The sequence below is a fragment of the Hoplias malabaricus genome, chromosome 4, assembly GCF_029633855.1.
Source record: "Hoplias malabaricus isolate fHopMal1 chromosome 4, fHopMal1.hap1, whole genome shotgun sequence".
Classification (NCBI taxonomy): domain Eukaryota; kingdom Metazoa; phylum Chordata; class Actinopteri; order Characiformes; family Erythrinidae; genus Hoplias; species Hoplias malabaricus.
Genome location: NC_089803.1, coordinates 29374525 through 29397872, shown reverse-complemented (window position 1 = coordinate 29397872; position 23348 = coordinate 29374525). Strand labels below are relative to the sequence as shown.

The 23348-nt window shown below is 39.0% G+C and overlaps 2 protein-coding genes across 15 annotated transcripts in view; both read left to right on the top strand.

Moving 5' to 3' along the window:
* The first annotated feature begins 2 nt into the window (after positions 1-2).
* Positions 3-9418, top strand: slc2a13b (solute carrier family 2 member 13b). 5 transcript variants are annotated; one of them, XM_066667138.1, is made up of 12 exons: positions 3-114; positions 1061-1556; positions 2084-2243; positions 2446-2651; positions 2803-2911; positions 3662-3825; positions 3919-4039; positions 4154-4279; positions 5529-5647; positions 5807-5959; positions 7053-7216; positions 8645-9418. In XM_066667138.1, exons 2-12 carry the CDS (start codon positions 1103-1105, stop codon positions 8735-8737), a joined length of 1869 nt encoding a protein of 622 aa, XP_066523235.1. In that variant the 5' UTR covers positions 3-114; positions 1061-1102; the 3' UTR covers positions 8738-9418. The 5 variants fall into 5 exon arrangements, 4 of the variants coding, with proteins under 4 accessions (XP_066523235.1, XP_066523233.1, XP_066523234.1 ...); XR_010802126.1 differs by lacking the exon at positions 3-114 and having other exon boundaries at positions 962-1556; positions 7053-7275; positions 8645-8713; positions 8850-9418; XM_066667136.1 differs by lacking the exon at positions 3-114 and having other exon boundaries at positions 962-1556; positions 8645-8713; positions 8850-9418.
* A 2461-nt stretch (positions 9419-11879) lies between these two features.
* kif21a (kinesin family member 21A) overlaps positions 11880-23348 on the top strand; it is a 42135-nt gene continuing 30666 nt past the window's right edge. For all 10 annotated transcript variants that reach the window (XM_066666900.1, XM_066666899.1, XM_066666904.1 and 7 more), the window contains exon 1: positions 11880-12203. In XM_066666900.1, the coding sequence (XP_066522997.1) occupies positions 12163-12203 (41 nt within the window). In that variant the 5' untranslated portion in view covers positions 11880-12162. The remainder of the gene's footprint in view (positions 12204-23348) is intronic.

Here is a 23348-nt window from a genome sequence, read left to right as displayed (position 1 = left end):
AGTGAGAGGGTCATATGACTGACTGCTTCAACTTTCAAACAGGAAGCTCAACACAGCGCTGAAAGTGGTCTGCACCAATTGATCCCCCGAGAAAGGTCCTTTCTTTCGACCGAGGTGAGTTTGTCCTGTTCTCTGAAGAAAACATGACCATATATGTCTTTCACCATTTATTTTAATTTATAATGTAAAGTTCAGTGCAAATTTGAAACCAATCAGCCAGTTATCGGCGGTGTATAATAAAATATACTTGGTTAAATATGAAAAAAATGTATTAAACCAGGTCAGGATAATGACATTAATATGCTAATATATTCCCCATTTCTCTCAGTCAGGCACTTAAATAATTTTTTCTTAAACACTTATCCCCAAACACAAGTCGTGGTTTCAAATGGAGAATGAAAAAATATCTATATTTAATATTATGATATTTGCCCCATTCATTATTTCACGTTTTTTCTAATATTTCTCAAGTTTTTCTTAAGTTGTATAAATCGGCTTCCACGTCAACCCACGCCCACTTGTAAACGTCACGCCAGTGGCCCCGCCCCACACGGACATGAGCGCGCGAGCAGAATAGTGCGGAGTCGGCTCCTGAATTTCAGACTTCCAGGAATTGACTCTGATTCCTATTCACAGAGGGATGAAATGAGTTCACACGGTAACTGTACACTGGAGTTAAAAGGGGTGTAATGTGAAAAAAGGCTAAGCACCAATCCCAATGCGATTATCGTTGTAATGTACACCTATACTAAAGGCGACATCACAGACTTACAAAAACCTAGTGTTTTACCTTAATCACATGCCAGTGTGTTTTATATAGTAGAATAGGTAGCTATGACAAAAGTCAAGGACAGGGGTGGATTACCGAAGGTCAATGTCAGTGGGATGAGTCGTTCCTTGCACCTTCGTCTGGTGAATCGACTCTTTAGGATCGAGTCCTTGCTCGGCTCCAGACGGAATGTTGTGAGACTTGTGTTCAGTGTTAGTTTCTGAGGGTTTCACCGCGATGTCACGCGCTGTGTCTTTTTAATGGATGTCTTGGCTTGTGTGTGACTCAAAGGAGGATGGTGGTCTGCAGTTGGAGGCTATAAATCACGTGCTGATGGAGGGAGGGGAGAGGACAGTGGAGGACGAGCGCAGTCTAATCAGAACTTCGTCCCTCAGCAACTCTTCTGCTCCTCCCGCTGATGCGGATGGATCTCCGAGCCCGGCGCCTGTCTCAGATGGCTCCCCGGTGTTCGTGTACGTGCTGGCCGCGTTCTCGGCGCTGGGGGGCTTCCTATTCGGCTATGACACGGGGGTAGTCTCTGGGGCGCTGCTGCTGCTGAAACAGGAGCTGAAACTCACGGCTCTGTGGCAGGAGCTGCTTGTCTCCAGCACCGTGTTCTCCGCGGCGCTCGCGGCCCTGTTCGGTGGCTTCCTCACCGCGGCGTTCGGCCGGAGACCCTGTATCCTGCTCGCCAGCTTCATCTTCTTAGTCGGAGGGGTGATCTTAGGCCTGGCCCCCAGTAAAGAGGTCCTGCTCCTTGGAAGACTTACAGTTGGTGTGGGGATAGGTATGTCACAAATACAGTTGTATGTAAAAGTTTCAACAACAACTGTTGAAGGCAACAAACTTAACACTAACATTGGCTGGTGCACCATCATCAGTATAAACACAGCTCCACTGATCCACAGGCCAGTACTGAAGAGCATTGGATCCCTCTAGTCAATGCTTTGCTTTGTAATCTTAAGACTTACTTGAAATATCACATTATTTTGGGAGGGATTTTTTAGATAAGTACCTTTTGGAACTGGCTCACTTGCTCTGCTCCATGGTGCTTTGCATCATCAACACCTTGGGGTGCTTTCCCAGATTATGTTTTCATTTCAGTGGAAAATTACAATTCAAAATGCTGTTTAGTCTAGTGTAGAGTATCTTGCTCAGTGATGGACGTGCCTACTGTAAAAGATTACTAACAAATTATATGTCTGGATCTTCATTTTCCCTGTTTGTTTATATTCAGCTCTCAGATTAGTTTGAAGCAAATCGTTGTTTGTAAATTGTCTATCTTACAATATTTTATTTCCTTTATTCCTACAGGTTTAGCTTCTATGACAGTACCAGTGTACATCGCTGAAGTCTCTCCTCCTCATCTCAGGGGTCAGCTGGTCACCATAAACACCCTCTTTATCACTGGAGCCCAGTTCATAGCCAGCGTGGTGGATGGGGTTTTCAGTTACTTGAGCTATGGTGGATGGAGGTATGAAATTCAGAGATAATATAATGCACCATGGAAGCATTTTAAAAGTTTTTTGGCTGCTGTGATTTTTAGAGATCTCAAAAAATAGATTACTAAGATAAATTATGACAGCAGGTAAGCAATGAGCTGTCACAAAGCAACAGCATTGTGTGATTTATGGCCTTTGCTTTTTGTGTGGTTGTGTTGTGTGAATGTTGTATAGATACATGCTTGGTCTGTCAGTAGTCCCTGCTGTGCTTCAGTTTGTGGGCTTCCTCTTCCTGCCGGAGAGTCCTCGCTGGCTCCTGCAGAAGGGACAATCTGAGAAGGCCAGAGAAGTTCTCACAAAAATCAGGGCCACAGATAATGTGGATGAAGAGTACAACAGCATCAAGACCATCATTGAGGAAGAGGAAAAGGAGTCTAGAGGTGAACCACTATTCATAATTTCAGACCTTGACCAGGATGGAGAAATCAATGATAAATTCCCAGATACATAACTGTGAGGAACTGAGATGGAGGATTGGGCATTTATGAACTATATTTAAAAATGTGATTGGTATTACTGGCTATTTTTCAGGTGGGCTGGTTCTGTGGCGTATTCTAACCTGTGCCCCTACTCGGAGAGCTCTCATTGTAGGCTGTGGCCTTCAGATGTTCCAGCAACTTTCAGGGATTAACACTGTAATGTAAGACTTATTTACTGTACACACTGCTCATGAGGGCAGTCATCTGAAGCAGGAAGGGAGTGCTCTCCTAAATATTGAAACTGAGCACAAAATGTTCTGCAACATTAAGAATACTTTAGAAGGAAAGCTTGGCATTAGTGGAGACTTGGTTTAGATGAAAAAGATGACTCTTATCATTTAAAAATGGACAACGTACCCTGATTATCCATTTATTTTTTGACTCCCTGCTGTGGTACTGTCTTCACCACACTGAACGTTTGGTCTTGGCAAAGTTAAAGTGTAGAGTGAAGCGGTCTTTGAACTAGTCAAGCACATATCAGATATAGCTTCAGTCACATTTTTAAGGATCAAAGTCCATCAGCCTCATCACCTTAAGGTAATTGGTTATTAAGTGAATTTCTCTGTAATCCTTCAATGTTTTACATAAAACCCTTTACTAAGGTGAACATGTACATGTCATATGATACATTTCCAAAGCACTACAAAACAATTTTACATCCATATAAAATTTGTATGCTCGTAATATAAGAGCCAGTGATTCAGAAAGAGCTGGAATGTTTACCACTTCTTCATGAACCATCATTCAAGGATCATAGATAAAAAGTTGTCAGTTTTAAAATGTTTTCAGCTGATGTATTTGTTTTAGTACTTCAAAAAAAACTTTTGTAGGTGTCTCATGTAAAATGTGTGAGACTCGTTTACAAGATATAAGTATGGAAATGTATCAAATCTCTTTTTCTGACTCTGTAGGTACTATAGTGCCACCATTCTGCAGATGGCAGGAGTGCGGGATGAAAAAATGGCCATCTGGCTGGCTGCTGCTACAGCATTTACTAACTTCCTGTTCACGTTGGTAGGGGTATGGCTAGTGGAACGACTGGGTCGCAGAAAGCTGACTTTGTGCAGTATCACTGGTAAGCACACCCATTTTAAGTATTTGTATACATAGCTCAACATCTTTCATGCCTTTGTCAGTAATACGATGTGTGATATGCTGTAATTCTCAGGCACTGCCATCAGTCTGTCTGTCCTTGCCATGGGTTTCCTCCTCTCTGCTCAGGCCTCTCCTCCAGTGACCATTCACCCTAGTAACCCTTCATCCCTCAACTCAAGCTGCACACACTATGGGTGAGGGGTACCAAAAACACTGTGTGCTACATTCATTCAAATGCATGTAACATATTTGTAATTCATTTCCTGTACATTGGTGTGTTTGAGCATTGCTGTTACACATGTTCCCAGGTTTTGTGAACATTGCATGTTGGATCCAAACTGTGGTTTCTGTTACTATGAAAATGGCAGCACCGTACTGAACTCCTCCTGTGAACCTGTTGATCCAGCCAACACAGAAGAATCAGCAAGTGGCAGGTAAGAGGGCAGCTTTGTGTTTTGTTTTTACCCCTCCTTTGAATATGTAAAGCTCAAAAGAGCTGGTTTGTTATTTACTCACATGCTCCTGATTAGCTAGCTGAAGATTTTTCAAAAGATATATTATCAGCTCATTTTCATATTTGCTAAATTTGAAAATTCCAACATTCTGTTCACCACCATTCTGTCAAATAACACTTTTCCCTCATGTGCCTGACAGTACCCATGGTAAAAACAAAAAAATATACTGAAAGGGCTAATGTGTCTTTAAGAAATGTTCCCCTTTCTGCATCTTATCCTGTCAGACATGTTCAGCATCATAACGGTAGTTAGTGTTATTCAGACATGGTTCTCATGATGATTTCTGGAGTATGTTAACTAAATGCTTAAGGTTTATAGACATTAAGTTTAGAGAATTAACCTTTGTGTTGAAGAAGTCACCTAACTATTCAGTGTAGCCAAGCGCCATATTGAGGGGGCTGTCCAGAACTTTATATATACAAGGGTTGGACAATGAAACTGAAACACCTGCTTTTAGACCACAATATTAGTATGGTGTAGGGCCTCCTTTTGCGGCCAATACAGCATCAATTAGTCTTGGGAATGACGTATACAAGTCCTGCACAGTGGTCAGAGGGATTTTAAGCCATTCTTCTTGCAGGATAGTGGCCAGGTCACTACGTGATGCTGGTGGAGGAAAACGTTTCCTGACACGCTCCTCCAAAACACCCCAAAGTGACTCAATAATATTTAGATCTGGTGACTGTGCAGGCCATGGGAGATGTTCAACTTCACTTTCATGTTCATCAAACCAGTCTTTCACCGGTCTTGCTGTGTGTATTGGTGCATTGTCGTCCCTACACGGCACCGCCTTCAGGATACAATGTTTGAACCATTGGATGCACATGGTCTTACTGGTGCAATGTGCAATTAATGAAGATTGGCCACCAGTCTGCTCCAATTTAGCCATGAAACCCTTGTGTATATATACTGAATGTCTATGGTGCTTATACATTATAAACAATTTTTACAGTCTTTATAAAGTTGTAATTAGGATGGTATCAAGCTACTAGCCAGCAAAAAAAAAGTATATATTCACGTTCATTTTATTGCTTGAGGTTTGCCCAGAGAGTTGACACTGTCTATCCATGTTTAATGGCTCTCCCTTAGTGTATTTGCAATATATTATTTGCATTTACTTTGTGTATAAATTAAATCCAACCTGTGATCTCCACTACACTTCTTAAAGGTGCTCCAACACTACCCAAATAAACACAGCTGCATTCTGGGCCTATAACTACTGTCCAACACCCTACTCCTGGATTGTATTGATGGGTCTCATCCTTTACCTGGCCTTCTTTGCTCCAGGTGAGAAAAGCCATACTTTGCATGCATTTTTATACTTGTACTAGATGATCAAGGCACATCTTGAGATTTAATGGAGTAAACCTAACTTTTTATTTTCCACAAAATATTTCTTGCTACATACATCTTTTTGTGCATGTGTGTGTGTGTGTCTCTCTGAAGGTATGGGACCAATGCCATGGACAGTGAACTCTGAGATATATCCGCTGTGGGCACGAAGCACAGGTAATGCCTGCTCTGCAGGAGTCAATTGGATCTGCAATGTTCTTATATCCCTGACATTCCTCCATGTGGCTGAATATCTCACATACTATGGTAAGAATCTACAGTACATCAATGGCCCTACCTACACTAAGCCAACGATATTAATTTAATCTTTTATTAAAAGGGGGAAATACCAATATTGCATCATTATGCCTGAAGGGACTTGCACAATACGTTTTGTATCTTTTACAAAAGAAGTTAGAACAGACACAATACATCAGCAGTGCAGTGCTGTCACATTTTAAAATCCTCAACATCAAAAACATAAAAAAAAATAATTCATTTAGCAAGAAATGTAGAAAATGTACATTTTTAATATTCCATTTCACCTTAAACAGTTCAAGTTATGCTCTGCCAAAACAGCCCAGCACTCACACACACATTTTTAAAGCAGTTTTTTACCTCTTTTAAAACCAAACACACAATTCACACCAAAAGCATTTTCAAAAGATACATTTAAAAACAGACTAGAAAACACAGGGCAGCAGGGGGGGTCAGCAATGATGTCTGTTGTATATGTTCCAGATGAAATGCAACATGATCTAGGTTAATCTTTGTGTTAGTGTTTATTTATCTGTTTTGTGTGAATAATTATTTAGTTGTGATTGTTTATTTCTTTCTTATAAATACTTATCAGGGGAAAATCAATATAGCACAAGCCTAGCTGTCACAGAGTAAAGTAACTGACATATACATTATTATTATTGGCTGTTCTCATCATGGGGCCAGCAGGATTGTGCCTTACTGCTCAGTAATGAAAGTGTGTTGCACATGTGCAGTGTTTTCAACAGCTCTTTCTCGGGTAAAGGAATGCTGAGGGGCTAGCCCCATGCTCACCAAGCATAAGCCTTTACACAGCAGTTACACAAAGATATTTGGAAATAGCAAGTTAGCATATTGCTCTCTGTATTCACATTAAGTAAGGCATTTGATATGTTTATAACATTAGCTGAAATGTATGTGTTTACTTTTATACTAATATGATAATTACAATACACTTAAAAATGTGTTATTATTTATGACAACATAGGCCGTACACTATGATCCTAGTAGCTCACATCCTTAAATTTAAAGAGTTGTTTTCATGTTTCATGAGAGTAAGAACTGGGCTCCGGTTTTATAACGTGTTTACTTCTTATTGTAGGTGCATTCTTCCTGTATTCAGGCCTGGCTTTACTGGGCTTCTTTTTCATACTTGGCTGTCTGCCAGAGACCAAGGGCCTTATGCTGGAGGACATAGAGATGCTGTTCAGCAGGAGACTCTGCACCTGTGGCGCCTTCAGTGACCAAAACATGCATTATGTCAGGGTAAAAGGCGGAAACAATTTCTCTGATGAGGATATCTCTGATAGAGAATAAATTACCTTGTAACTACCTTTTTATGCAATATTTTCTTGTTCGCTGTCAAATTATGCACTGCATGTGTTGGTGACAGTACTTTGGGATTCTCAGTCACTTTGGTACGGGGGTCTGCATATAGCATTTCATGCAATCAGCATTATAGTTGATGAAGAAGTGAAGAACCACTTACATTAGCATGCCTCCTTTATAAAATGGCAATCTAGCCTAAAGCACACTGTTGTGGGCATTTAGATGAAAACTGAGATTTTTTACACATATTAAAATCACACCTGATTGATCACTGTATAAATATAATTGTGAGTTAACCTCAGAAGGACAATCTGCATATACTCATTTTATAAATGAGGCCCCAGGTGTGCACAATATTTTTGCACTTACAGGAAATTCAACATTTTGTTACAGACAAAATGAGGAATGTTTTATACAACACATTGTTCTAAAAACAAGGGACTCACCGACATACCAGAAAAGGTCAATTAGGCACAAATGTGTACTCTGGTCTATTTGGCGTTGTGTTTACAAAATTTTAAATGGATGGGGATCTGGTATAAGTTACTCTATATGTCCAAAAGTTAGAAGACACCCATTAATCCAACATTTCTTACCAAATCAAATATATTAATAGGGAGTTAGTCCTGACTTTGCTGCAGGAACCTCCTCTGCCCTTGGCAGATGAATTTACATTAGGTGTTGGAACATTGCCGTTTTTTTGTTTTTTGTTTTTTTTTTGCACTTAGCAAAAGTGCTTTAATTAGATTAATTACAGCTGGATGATTAGTTTTCAGTCACAAACACCACCCAGGCTTATTCCACAGGCACTGTTTGGAATGTCATCTCTACAGAAAATACACACCCGTGGCTATGGAAAACATACATGCTATGAGTATGGCATGGAATTCTATTGGTAAATACTTCTCTATGGAGAAGGTGTCAGAGATGAGTGCGCTATACTTCTGATTAATTCGGTCACTCAGGGAGTTCATAACTTTTGGACATGTATTCAGTAAAGGGTATTAGTTCAACAAATGATCTTTTCATAATGACCTCCTTCATAGTAACTTTAAGATGAAGAAAATTTAAGATGCCTAAGAGGGTTTCTTCAAGCCAATATTTTCAAGATATTAACAATAAAGTGATTTCAGCCTAGTTTTTAGGCATTTAAAAATGGTTTATTGTTGACAGTGATACCAAAGAGCCCTTTTTGGCACCTAAGACAGTACACGGGCATCTGGGCTTAAATTATGTGGTAAGAGGTGAGGTGGAAATTTCTTCACAGTGGGGCGCTTTTAACATTCATAGCTTTCAGTGCTTGACACTATCCTGTTTTATATGTGTATTTATCATGATTAAACTTAGCGGTATCACATGTTCTAGCCTCGTTTGGAGTTGGGAAAGTTGCAATATGGGACACTGGAACAAGAGGAAGGAATTGCTTACATATCAGTATGTATTCCAAATCCTTATTAGACTTTTTACTCTTTTCAAAGTATAATGTGTCACTTTTTTCATATGATTTTTAATCTGTTGTTATTGTTTTTGTTGTTGTTGTTTTTTTTTTTGTTAATTTTTTCAACTGCAGCTGCAATAATGGTGCAGTTATATCTGGACAAGAAAGATTATCAACACTGGGTCAAATTATTTTTCAAGAACAACCGTTTAATAATGCCAACTTTTTGCAGTTGAGCAACTGAAGCCTATTTCTCTTTCCACATTTCTATTGTATTAAAGTACAATTTTCTACTGATTTAAAAAAAAAAGATGCTTGTTTTAGATTAGTTTTAGAACTTTTAGATTGACATGAAGTATCATTAGTGTCAATAACTATGAAATCTACGCTCATCTACGCTCCATAGCATGTTACTCTGCATTCTTCCTCAAACTACAGTTTTACCATAAATTAAGGAAAGGTACATATTTGGTATTTGGTGAAAGTACATGGTTATCATTTTATTTCAAAAATTGTTTCTTTTTCCATTGTGTAAATCTACAGAAATAGTTTTTTACAAAAGTGTATTTGTTTACTCTTTAAAAAATTCTGAAGAATTAAATTACTTCTGAATGTACTGTATTTCTTGCTTTAGTTTGATTTAAGGGTGCCATTCATTATTTTCTCCAGTGAGGCTTCCTCATGCATTAAAGAGCTGTTTTAATGACACCTAGTGGCCTGTATGTATTGGAGTTTCTGTACTAGGTTCTGTCTCTTTTCAAGAGCACATCAGACGTATGTTGTATTGTAATTGGTGGAGGAAGAAAAAAAGATAACATGGAGGATTTGGAAATTTGATTCTTCATGTGATTAGCACTTTATAGAGAAGATAAATAATATATACTTTCATTTTGGTGGTATCAATGACCAATTACTTCTTTAAAAAACCATAGATTATGGTTTACTCAATCCTGTTGACTTTCTGAGGCTTTCCCATGCAGAATGACCTTTGTGAACTTGACCAAATTGACCAAAGGCAAATGACACAGATAAACCTGGTGATAGGAGCCAGGTTTTACTGCTACCGAGACAAAGACAGAAATCCTTACAACATTTAATGAGGTGCATTCCCAACACCTATCCTTCCACAGTTCACACTATTCAGCACAGTCACAGTGTACAGTTTCTTCTGGATTGCAGTAAGATTCCCTTCACTATACTGTATCTCCGGCTGTCTATAAATGTAATGTGAGAGTCGGTAATGGGACACTGCCATTTGGAAGGAGGTCAAGAAGGCCTCAATGCAAGCTATTTCTCTTCACCGCCTGCAATGCTGTCTTTGTAAAGACCTGTTAATATAGTGAGGAAAAGGGACTATTCATGCCATAAAAGTTAATGGAGTAATTTTGAACACAGATAAATGAGAGACCAGTAAGCAGAATTATGGTTATAAAGAATGTGACAGTACTAAACAATGCTCAGAGTTGGACATCTGTAACAGATCTTTACTTTTAGAGGAAGCCATATGTTGTTTTTATTTTACATATAGAAGCATGCAGTGGACATCAACAGGCCACATGGGTGCGCCCAATACCACCACACCACCTGTTCACATAGTATTTCTCCCAACTGTCAGCATTTTTTTCCATGGTGCACTTTTAGGCCCACATTCTCTAGGCTGTTTTGTTAAGAAATGGATTTAAAGTGTACATTGTTCTATGTGAACTCTTGGCACCCTGTCAAGTTATAGGTTTGGTAGAATTTGTCAAAGAGATTAACACTGCATATGCATGGGACAATTTTAAAAGGGATATTATTTTGCTAAATATAATGCACAGAGGGTTTTTTCATTGTTAAATGAGGCACAGTCATATGTGCTGGCACTCTTTCAGTCAGTATTTACTAAAGTTCCTTTGCCTGAAATCATAGTTTTTAAAAGATTTAAAGTAGATTTATTTTCACTTTAAATAATTCTTTTGTTTGAAAACTATTCACATGCTGCCTTACATGTACAGCATGTCTAATGATCCAATCACACATACATCATTTTTTGTACTGCGGGAGGAAACCCACACAGACACTGGGAGAACACACCAAACTCCTCACAGACAGTCACCCGGAGTGGGACTTGAACCCACAACCTCCAGATCCCTGGAGCTGTGTGACTGCGACACTACCTGCTGTGCACATATAATCACATTTTTAAAAGCAGTCAAGTCTGCAGTGGCAGACTGTTCATTAGGATGATCAAATGACACACCACCAAAAGCTAAAGGGAGAACATTTTTCAACTTCAACCTGTGCATGTTCTAGACCAAAGACTCTAAATAAGAGGGTTTTTCTTGCCTCAGAACATCATAGTAATTGAGTGTCACATTTTATTCCATAGAGGACCACCTCTTTTGCTCCAAGACTCTCATATTTATCATCATATGTATTATCATTGCACATTGCACATTATCAGCCCAAGTGACTAAGTTCTTAATTCCGGATCTGCTGCATTCTTATCTTGCTTTAGAATTCACCCTCTTTTATATTTAAGTTACTTCACTGACTTTAGGATATAGGATTTAATGCATAATACACCTATTCCTACACTCTATACCCATAACATTTCTTGAGCCACTTCCTGAGAATGATATATCCACCATGTCATTGGCAATTTATTTTCATTTTATGTGCAAAGCTCTCCTGGCAATGAATATTTATTTATATATTTTTATTTCTCTTGTCTGAATTACATTTTGGACAGGACAAATTACATTCAGAATGTGTTAAACATGTTCCACAAAATTGCTTTGCATTGTAAAAATCTGTTATTTTTATATTCATATATTCATTGTCAGCGTACGTAAACACCGCATATTTTATCATGCATAAACACGTGACCTGTTCTATAAAATCTTCTAGATGCAAAATTTGGGCAACATTTTGTATGTTGTTTTCCAAAGTTTTAGATAAGAGAATGTTGTCACTTTGACTTGCCTTGTCTCACACATATATATAGCCTACACACGCTAATCTGAGCAGTTCTGTATACATGGTATATATCACGCTGTGGGGACCACAGGCTGGTCGAAGTGAATGGAAGTCTATGTTATGGGCACATGATGCGTGAAAACAACCGTTTGTGTGTGTGTTACTGTGATGTCACAGTGATTAGCCGTCGCTACCGTCGGGGTTCAGTGGGCGTGGTTTGGTGACGCATTGCGGCTCCCGGTTCGTCGGCGTGTGAGCTGCGCTTCTCTCCTGGGCAGCTCGTGAGCTCTCGAGCAGAGGAGTCGTGTCACCGTGTTGAAATCCATTGGACATGAGTAATGATCGAGCGGTTCTCTCCTTACGGTGGGCGTGCAGGTTGTAGCTGTGTAACGATGTCCGGGGTGACGCGGAGGTGAGCCGTTACCGCCGCCGCAGCTTCTCGCGGACGTTTGACGCGGTGGTGAAAGAAATTAACGCGGAGAACACGATGAGCGGGCAGGACGAGAGCTCGGTGCGCGTGGCGCTCAGGTATGAAGCTCAGTTCTTGTTCGTCTGGTTGGCGCGGTGCTGTGTTTTGCTGGCGATTGTTGCTACCTGCAGCTACATCAGTCCGTGCCCGTGGAGCCGCCCGGTATTTCGGTCTTCATCACTTAGGCCTTCAGCTGCGTAGCCACTGTATGTCCTGTTTTAACTGGCTGTAGTCCACAGGCTTGTCTTCGCATCTCATTCACACCCTGAGCTCTACTAGAGCAGCACCGGATCAGGTTTAATAACTCCACCTAGTTTTTCCCCACAATGTCTGCGTAATAAAACATAAGGATGCAAGTTATTTTGAAAGGTGTTATACGAAATGCTCAATTCTAGATAAATTCCCAGTGATGGGAATCAGCCATCTGACGCCTATAATGCTTCTAACAGTGACCATATTTTTAAAATCCATTCATGGTGAAGAGCAAGGCATTGTAAGGTGCAATAGCCCCCAGAGACAACATATTTGTACAGATTTATCTATTACATCTTAAACCTCAAAAGAGACACAGATTTATGGGTGGTTTTACACAGTGAGTAAAATGCCTGTGTTTGTGTTGTAGATACACAACCCCTGGTTTCTATCACCACTATTGCAAAGAAATCAGAGTCTGAGTTTAATTTACAGTGCACCATTTCATATCTAAACATTTTGAATTATTATATACATTTAAGCTCTTGAATGGTGCAGACATTGTTAAAAAATCAATAGAATTGAAGATTAACTCAGTACAGCACTGAACTGTATGATGCAGATTGAGCTGGGAAATTCTGGTGTTGCAGAGAGTATTGAAGCTTTGCTCTTGTTTTATCTTTGCAAAGCCATCTTGATATATTTGAACAGGCTGGGGTTAGACGTGTTTGAAATGTGTGTTTGGCATGCTGTACACTTGGGTCATCAAGTGCACATCCAAACATAACACATGTAGTGTATAAAAGGCATTCTGCATCCAGCCAAAGCTTCTTAAGGTTCTAAAGCTCCTATCCACACTTCTATTCATTTTACAGATATAGATGGATGGATGGAGTGTTAGGAGTCCTGTCTAAGGACTGTTACTGATGTAGCGGTGTGTGTAGTTGTAATAGCACAGGCCGGGAGTGAACACCTTCAGTAACTTTGCTTAGAGAAGCTCATGGGATTTCCTTTAGCGTGAAAGAGCATTTGTGCTTGTAGGCTGAGGTGGCTTATAAATGAGGGCCCCCAGTCAGAGCGAGAGGATGTGGAGGGTTTGAATGACAGTTGGTCGATGAAAGAGCAGCTTTATTGACCAGCCGTTTGTCCAGAGTTCGTTTCTTAGGATCCCAGTGAGCTATTGGTTGCTCGCAGCCTCAAAATAAGTCCGAACAAAGCAATGTGCTTTGTTTGTGGTTTAGCCACCCTTCTCTCTATCGTTTTTGTCTGAGATTTTTCCGTGTCTGCCGCCATGACAAAAAACATAGCAGTGGGATATCACTAGGCGACAGACATAATCCCTTAGGAAAATGAATGCTTATCTGATGCTGTTGTAAATGTCCAGTTCCTTATGGATGGCATTCTATCATTAATGCATTTGTCACGTAGAACAACATGACTTGGATCAAATGTGTTTGTTTTTTTTTAAACCCTCTTTTGAATTTTCAAATTTACAGATTTTTCTATGAGTCATATTCATGCTCATTCATGAATGAATGAGCTCAACATGCTCATTCATTCATATTCATGTAGCATGTTAAGTGGCCATAGTCTCTCAGCAAGTTGAAATCAAGGTTAAACTGGGCACAGCATTTTTAGCAAGCAGGGTTTTCCTACTTTGTTAAATGTTTTAATTCCAAATTTTGTTATATTTATCCAGACCAGCTTGAATTGTTATTTTGTTCATATTAATTATGTTCTGGGCAGCACAGTAATGCAGCAGGTAGCGTCACATTCACACAGCTCCAGGGGCCTGGAGGTTGTGAGTTCGATTCCCGCTCTGGGTGACTGTGAGGCGTTCGGGGTGTTCTCAGTGTCCGCGTGGGTATCCTCCGGGTGCTCCGGTTTCCTCCCACAGTCCAAAAACACACGTTGGTCGGTGGATTGGTGACTCAAAAGTCTAGTGTGTGTGTGTGTCTGTGTTTGCCCTGTGAAGGGCTGGCGCCCCCTCCAGGGTGTGTTCCTGCCTTGCGCCCAATGATTCCAGGTAGGCTGTGGACCCACCGCGACCCTGAACTGGATAAGCGCTTACAGATAATGAATGAATGAATAATTATGTTCTTGTGTGATCACACTTGGACTCTTCCATAATATAAAAGGTCTGGTATCTTAAGACTCAATATATGTTTTGTAAGAAGAAGGATGCAAGATAAAATCCTAAAAATAAAATAGACCCAGACCGTATGTTTTGAGACTAATCGCTGAGGTGATTTTCAGATTATGGCCTGGTCAGCAGATGGTCATATATTCAGCACTTGCCCAACTTGCATAGCCTACATTTTAAATGTCTTCTTAATCCAGTTCATGATATAATGCCAGAAGGCTAAGTGGCGGAAACTAATCCTGTGCTTACTGTAGTCGTATGTCAGAGGGCACTGTAATTTGCATATGTCCAACAGATTTCTGCTTCACCTTCCCCAGCTAAAAGCTGCTTTTCGTGCAGTGCTGGCCAAGCTATAAAACATTTTCTTTCAAGAAAGCTTTGTTCATAATTAATCCTCCTTGAAAATGAATAAAGAAGGTTTAAGTAAAAGGTGTGAAACAAATGATTTGAATCAATGTTAAAAGTTGTATTAGTGTCTGTAATGTCCCTGATCTCTAGAGCAGGGGTCACCAATCTTATCCACAAAGGGCCTGTGTGGCTGCAAGTTTTGATTCCAATTAAGCAGGAGCACACCTGATTCTACTCGTCTGACCAACTAGTCTCCTTCTCTAAACAGATACACAGGCTGTGCTCCTGTTTGGTTGGGATAAAAACCTGCAGCCACACTGGCCCTTTGTGGATATGTTTGGTGACCCCTGCTCTAGAGTAACCTCATGCAGAGTAAATTCTTTATGAACAGCTTTGTGGTGTTGTCACTGTGGATCTGTGGCTGTCATCATTCATGGCAAGCTGGAGCTGACCCTGCCTATAACTGTCAGCAGGTTTCTCTTAATTCAGGGTCAGCACCTGATCTCACTGGTCTTCTCTCTCTCTCTCTCTCTCTCTCTCTCTCTCTCTCTCTCTCTCTCTCTCTCTCTCTAGTGAAAACATAAAAAGTAATCCAACTGTAATCCCCTTATCCAGCTGTCTTCTGTTTAGACTGCTAAATTGCTGTCTATCTGTTTATACATGTTGACTGTAGTAATGCACAGCTTCCATGCTCAAACAGTATTTGAACTGATACTTCATTAAAAGAATATTTCATAAACCTTCTAGAATACAACACTTAATACATTTGCACAGTGTCATAAATATGGTGTGTGGCTGTCTCTTCTGTGCTATATTTATTGTTATTGTGTGTTAGTTTTTATGTTGGAGCTGGATGACAATACAAAAGATATATACTTCAAGCAGAAAAACATAGTAAAATATTATATGTATGCCATATGTGCCATGGTTTACAGATTTGATACATTAGAACAGACAGAAAAGAACCACTTGTGCCCCATTCTTTACTGGGATTTATAGTTAGTATTTCAGTATATTCCACTAAAACCTTTTATAAGAAGCTGTTATGCTCTCTGTAGTACAGTATTTACAACAGTATGTGATGTGTTTTATAAAAAATTAAATATATAGACTAGAAATACACAATAAATATATTATTGTACATTATGCAAGTGTTTTTATTGGATTCAATAACAAATTAATTATTTTCGCATATCTGTACTGAAAGAGGAAAAGTGGCCGGTGGCTTGTTTTTGCTGTGACTGTGGGTGATGTAGAGGGATTGTTTACAGCTCAGATTTGTCAAATTACCGTAAGGTAATGAGCATTAAAAAAAAACCCATTGTACCATAGAAGGTGTCTCTTATGCTGTAGGGAAATATGATGTATAGAAGAAATCTATGTGACATGTGTCTGCTTAGGTTTGTGTTCCTTATGAAAGGGCAGGTGTGTGTTGTGGGGAATGACGATGCACTTTTCTCCATTGTGACAGGCAGGATCAGAGAAGACAGTGAGTCAGCGTCTCAGATCCAACACAAATGTGCTCTGGCTGCACAGTGTCAGCCGTTAATATGTGATATTATAAACCAACCTTGGCTGCCAGAATGGACATGCCTCCTCTTATTGATCACAGCCTGATCAGCACAGGTCTCAAGGACATTCATTCTGTAGATGTGATGGGAAATCTATTCACTGACTGCGTCACAACATTTCACAAAATTCCACATTGCCGTTACATATTGCATTTTTGATAAAGGGAGGATTGGACTGCATTCTTCTGCTAGAGCATTACATGTGTTTTAATTTATTTTCACCACAGCTATGCTTCTTTTGTCTATTGAGTAATTCTTAAAACACTTTTGAAGGTTTTGAATGTTAGAATTGTTCATAAATCAACTAATTTAAATGAATACTCTAATATAAAATAGAATTCTAACGGAGGGCAAAAGCCAAGTCCATAGGCAGATTTTTGCTCTCTGTTTCATGAGCATTCTTTTCTAGCTTCTGCCAAGCCTGCACTTAAACCAAAGGCACACAGAAATAGCCTCTGACCACTGAAGGGAAAGGGTAAACTTCAACTCTTCTATCCCGACCCCTGTGGAGTCAGCATTTTGTTCTAGTTTTCCTGTCGCATCCTAGAGAGTGTAAATACTATGCAACTGAGGATTCGTCTGACCACATGTGGAGATGCATTCTTGGTTTTTGGCGGAGAATGGAGGGTGACTCTTGTGTTGTAATGTGCTTTAAAGTAGTCTCTCTATGGAGAACAGATTGAGAGTAATTATACAGTGGCTTACATTTGTTTGCCCCACCCTTAACTTGCTTCTGTTCCAGGGTTGAGGCTTTTTGTATTTTGTCTCATTTGAATACCCTAAATGCTTTTCATTTATATGGTGTATTAAATTTGTAACGCTCATTGTAATTAAAAAAAAATTCTAAATGTAATTCTAAATGCATAGTTGGCATGTAGGTTTGGTTAAATATACATAATGGAATGTAATAAAACTAACACTGCACCCAAACACAGCAACCACACACCTCCAGCATACCTACCTGTCACTCTCTAGTCCCTTCCCATATTTAACCAACATATTCATCACTTCACACACCTAAAGCACACACTATGCCTATTTTCACACCCACACAGTATACACACACACACACACACACACACACGCGTGCTTGCGCGCGCACCACATATATGTATGTGTGTGTATATACATACATACGCGCACAGACATACATAAGCTCCTGGAATTATAACCACAACCTTCACAAACACAGTTAATGGTTTGTTTGGTATGTTCATGCAGTGGGGTGAGAAAGTAAAAACAAGATGACAAAATGTAAAGCCTTCCTTTTCGAGAGAGGAAAATACAAGAGTAGTGGAGCTCAATGCTGTGAGTTTAAAAGGGCATTGTGTAACCTTTGTGGAACCAAAAGAAAATGACCAAAAAAATGTGACCATTTGCAAATAAAAGAAAGAAGCTGCTTAAACAATTCAATTGGCTACCCATCTACTTACACCTCAACATCACTTAATGGGTTTGGATAAAATGCAACCAGCTTCTGAGCCTGAATTTTGTGGTTAGCTATGGCAACAATATTTCTGCAGATAAAACAGTACTTTATTTTTACACTCAGCCATTGGTACCTGTATGTACAGTTGAGTTACACTGTGGTTGATAATCTAGATACTAATCAGATAATCTTATCTACTTTTTAGTTACATACGGTCTCTTATCTAGTTGTTGAATTCCGTACTGATTAGCTCTTTTCATCAGTTGCTAACATATTTGTCAGTGGCCTTTGTGATATTTTGTAAACTGAGCATAGTTTACACAGACACTGGAGCGGTCTATCGACACTTCAAGCTTTTGCAATGCTTTTGAGTGTTAAGGGGGTACACACACACAGTTAATCAGTTTTCACAAGTTTGCTCCTTCAAGGTTTATTCTCTCTTTGTATCTAAGAAAAGGACGATATAGCTTTGGAAATAACAGATTTATGCTTTTTCCTATTTCTGGGACAGACTTAATCTAATTTCTGAAGAACATCCCACATTCTTAAACATAGAGATGTGAGGGTATTATGCCACCTAGCTAAATGCTGTGTAGAGATTGACTGTATTTTTCTCAATCTGGAATTGCAAGTTAATTATTCTAGGGCTTTTCTGTGCCTTGTCCAGAACAATATTTAATTGTCTGTGAAGGAGATATTAATATTTTTCTTATCTATTTTTATTTAATTATATTTTGGGTTTAATTGTTTGAATGAAATATTTAAGTTAGAATAAGTATGCAAGAAGGTGTTTAACATCTGTCAGTGGGCACGATTTTCAACCTAACTCCTTCTCATATTACACCCCCTGCACTCTGCACCCTGAAAGACAGGCTGACCCCAAACAGCCCTAAATGACCTTTGTAACCCTTAACCTAAAGAGGCAGGAAGGCTTGGGCTAAAAGCCCAGAATGCCACAAGCAGTGGGAAATAACACCATTTTGTTACATTTGTAATCATAAGTGATGAAAGATGTAACAGCCACCCCAGTCCTAGCTTTTTAGAACTTCCTCGACAGTGTGTGATTATCACTAAGTGCCACTTGATACAGTTAGCCCTTTGTAGTGATTTATTTTTCACATCTTGTGGGTTTTAGAAAAAAAAAATTCCATTTGTTAGCTACTAAGCTTCAAGCAACCCTAACATCACTGGAAATCTATTTAATAACAGTATTTATTTTTTTGCTCATAATTTATATGTTCTTCAATGAATAATGGATATTTGCTTGCACACATTTGTTGTAAGTAAATTATTTTTGACTGCAGACATGGTTGCTCTTTCTCCGTCTCCTATGGGAGGACTTGTTAATACCTGTCAGAGAAGTAGCCACAGTGCACTGTCACCTGTGTTGCCAAAACATTGCTGTTGTCATCAAACTAAATATATGGAAGGCCTCCATGGAAGAGCCTTAAGGAGAATGTGCACTCATCAGAGATCATACAAGAAGGCAAACGTCCTTCCGAGACAATCTAAGCCACAATTACACTAGAAAATAGCAGTTTGCATTGCCTTTGAAAAAATATACATGACCAAAGCTGGACCAAGGCTTGGTCACAAAACATTCCCTTCATTTCAGTGCACTTAGCTACGTAGCTAACTTGACAACCATAGACTTAGCATAACAGTAAAAACAAAAGTGATGTTTATAGGCAAGAGCATAGTGTATACTTGTGATGGTTACTGACTTAAGATCAGCACTGAGAGCTGTCTGAGATAATTTGTGGGTTATGGCAGTGTTATCAAAAAATTTAAAAGACCTGTGTTTTTGTGTTATATTTTTGAAAGTCATTTTCTAAGCCTTGCATACCAATAAGATCACATTTTCATTGTAACCTAAGCTAGAGAATGAGTCTCTGAGTGAAGTCATACTCCACACTTAACAGAAGGGGGAAAACAGAGTATATAGCCATAGTTGGTTGCACTATACAGCAGTACGTAACCAAACAGCCAAGCCAAGCAATTAGCAATCTAAATACACAAAAGTAAAAATAACCACAAATTCAACTCTTGCAGTGCTGCCTCTATCTTATGTGTTTTTATTTATGGCTAGTTTAAAAGACGTATTTTAAGGGTGATGCACTGCTAAAATTAGTATGTCTTTCACTTCGGATCTCCATTGCTGCTGTACCAAGCCCTGCCCCTTCAGAGGTCAATGAAGCCAAAGTTGTTGTACAGTTGAAATTTTAAACCCAAAATGGATTTTCTCTGAATGTTATTAATTGTGACAAATTCTATTAAATGTGTGCTTGGCCTTGGGGAAAAAATAATAAAACAAAGACTTTTGTCTCTGTAGTATTCTAGTCAGTTTCTCACTTGTTTTTAAGTCTGGTCTAGTTCACCTCTGTGGCAGCCCAGATATATTTATTTTATTATTGTATTTAATCTTCTGCTCAGGCACACAAAATCACTCTTGTTGTAATCCTGACTCTGGTATCTAGATTTAGAACAAAGACCCCTTTTTTAGGAAAACCTCAGAAGGTTTTTCAAAGAGGTGCTCATTTTGACTGTAACTTTACCTGATGATGTGCCTCAAATCCAGACCCACCCCCGCCCTTTTTGGTTTCTGTTCCAAATGTCAACTCATTGGTCTGTTAAGTATACTCACTCTGCACCATTTACAGTAAAAGCTATTTATTACCTGCTAAGGGACGAGTGAACATAGAATTTATTTGAAGCTACTCCAGTGCTTCCCAGGCTGTTTTTGGTCTGACCCACTCTCCATTTATTCTTGTATGTTCTGTTATAAGTTCGGGTTGACCCAGTATCTGTTTACTCCTGATATATCACATGCTGCTTTTAGGAGTGTGTACTCTGGAGAGGGCTTTGGTGGCCTGTGTTCACACAGTTAAGCCTGGTCTCTTCTCACTTTGTGTATGTGTGTGTGTGTGGGCATGTATTTCCTAGTGATTTGAAAGAAAAATCTGTCCTACTTCACTGCACTGCATCAATAGCAGAGTGTAATGTAGCTCAGTAAAGCTGTAGTCTCTGCAGCTGCAGGCCTCTTGGTACAGCACAGAGGACTTCTTGCACTGGGCTCTGTGCACAAAATAAATTATCATACCACCCATAACTTTAATGTAAGCTAACGGGACAAAATTGTATTCTCAATTGTTCAATTGAGACTTGGACTCAATTGGACTAATCAATTTAATCAAGATACATTGCTGCCTCAAATCTATTGAGCAGTTGAAATTAAAATGTAAGCTCAATAGCCAGCAACAAGGAGAATGGAGAAAATAGGTGACCTCATGAACATACCATTAAGAAGCATACAGTCTTAGAATACGTATGTAAGGTATCTGAATGAACGTAACTGATTTTACTTTTTGTAAATTAAGACTGCAGCCTATTTTGGTATTTTGTAGTCTAATAATTTTTTTTATGCAACATATTTTGGTACAGTGTCACTATCAATTTGGCCTCACAGCAAATAGCAAATTGGGTTGGGTAGACATCTACCCCTGGGATGTGCTGAAGCTGTTAACAGAGGTTACAGAGATCATGGGTGAAGGGTGCAGATTACAATAAGAGTCCAGTTTTTTAAATACATTCATATTACAGTGTGTTGCCATGCTAAATGTGACTAATGAGGGCAGACAACATGAGAGTGTGTGTGATGTACTGCTCCCTCTTAGAGTACACAATTTATAATGTAGGATTTTGGATGCTTTCTCTTTGGTACTGGCCTTTTGCACCACATTCAAACTGAAGACTTTTTCCCATTGTCTGGAATCTCTTTAGTTGATTTTGAATTTATTTACTAAATAAAGCTATTTACATTTATACAAAGACATATTGCTGCTGTTTTAGCATTTTTGCAGACATTTTTCAGCCAAGCTTAAAACAACAGTGTGGTGAAAGATTTGACATTTCTCCGCAAATGTTTTTTTATAATGTTGCACTGGAAATATGAAGCTGTTGTAGCTTAAGTTAATATTACTCCCTAATTAGTGAGTTACTCTTTAAGACTGCATGCCTAAACCTTCACACGTTCGATGCAAATTGTGCCAAACTGGTTTCTGACACTGTTTAAAAAAAAATAAAAATAAAAAATAGATCAATGTTTGTCTCGTAGTCACTTACATAAGTTCATCTCATAAATACATGCAGTGTCGTAATCCTGTATGTTTGAGATTACTCAATTAATGTGATTTAAGACAAATGTTTGAGGATTTGGGCATACAGTTTGAACCATGTATTGGTCATTAATATTCTTTTAGTGGTTAGCTAAACTATCATTGAAGCGCCACTAAACTGAAAGTGAACAAAAAGGCCTTGAGTGATGGAGTATAGACAAACAATTCACTTGATTCAATATATTTTGTGGAAGTATTGTACAGCATGCTCTTATTGAACTATTCAGAAGAAGCCATTAGTGGCATTTACTCTCTATTGCTTCTCAGAAACCGGTTCTTTTATTTGCCTGAAAGCTATTAAAACTTGATTTGGTTCTAGACAATCAGGAATATCTTTCCTTTGCCTGAATCTTCCTGGAGAGAAGCTGTTTTTAATAATTTATGCTTTGCTGCTGAGGAGCTGCAAAGGGTAGAAACAGGTAGAGACCTGCCTACATATGCACAGTGTGTTAAAGGAGTCATGCAACTCTTCATGTGATCAGGCTTAATGCCTGGTTAATTTTTGTATGTCTAAAAAAAAAATGTATGCGTTGTTGTGATGAACAACATAACTACTTTCTATTTTTAGACCATGTGAATTCCTTAGTTAATCAAAGCACATAGAGAGTGCCAGGAGTATTAATTGTTTCACATACAGCACACAGTACAAAGGTTTGTGATTAATTTCATATTTATGTACATATTCTATCCTGATATTTGTAATCCAATGTTACCTTTTTTATGTTAATTGTTCTGGAATGGTTGTCAGGTGTCAACATGCATGCATGCAAAAAAAAAAAAAAGTGAGATATTAGTACATAGACAAAGGCCCCAGAACTAATCACTTTACACAGTGTAATTGATAATGTTATTTTATAATGTTATAGCAGATTTACCATGTAGTCTTGAATTTGAGCTGATGGATTCATTACAATTGCCATTTTTGATTTTCAGCATTCACAATTTCCTCTGCACATGTAATTTATTTGCAGAGGAGAATGAAAAATGCGTGTTATTTGGTTGTTACAGTGTACAGAGCGAGTCTGAATCTGAATCACTAGCAAATCAGCAAGGTTTAGACACAATCTATCTGCCTTCCTCACTGCAAAGAACACCTACCCTATACATATTTTTCCTTCCACCTGTCTCTCTCACACTATTTATTTATTTATAATCACAGTTTTTCTTGTCAGTGTCCAGTGAATGGTTGTCCCAGCGTCCAGATCTAGTATCAAAAACAACACAATGCAGGCTCTGTGCTGCCCACAGTGTATTGTCTTCTGCAGCTCAGCCTGCACAAAAGAGCTGTTATACACACACAGGCAGCACCAAAGGCCATAGTCAGGTGCCCCTCAGGACCAGCAGCC

Excerpts from the sequence above, each read along its gene's own strand:
- slc2a13b (XM_066667135.1), top strand. The coding sequence starts at position 1,034 with ATGTCTTGGCTTGTGTGTGACTCAAAGGAGGATGGTGGTCTGCAGTTG. Across the intron at positions 2,912-3,661 it reads TCAGGGATTAACACTGTAAT|GTACTATAGTGCCACCATTC; the intron begins GTAAGACTTATT and ends CTGACTCTGTAG. Across the intron at positions 3,826-3,918 it reads GACTTTGTGCAGTATCACTG|GCACTGCCATCAGTCTGTCT; the intron begins GTAAGCACACCC and ends TGTAATTCTCAG.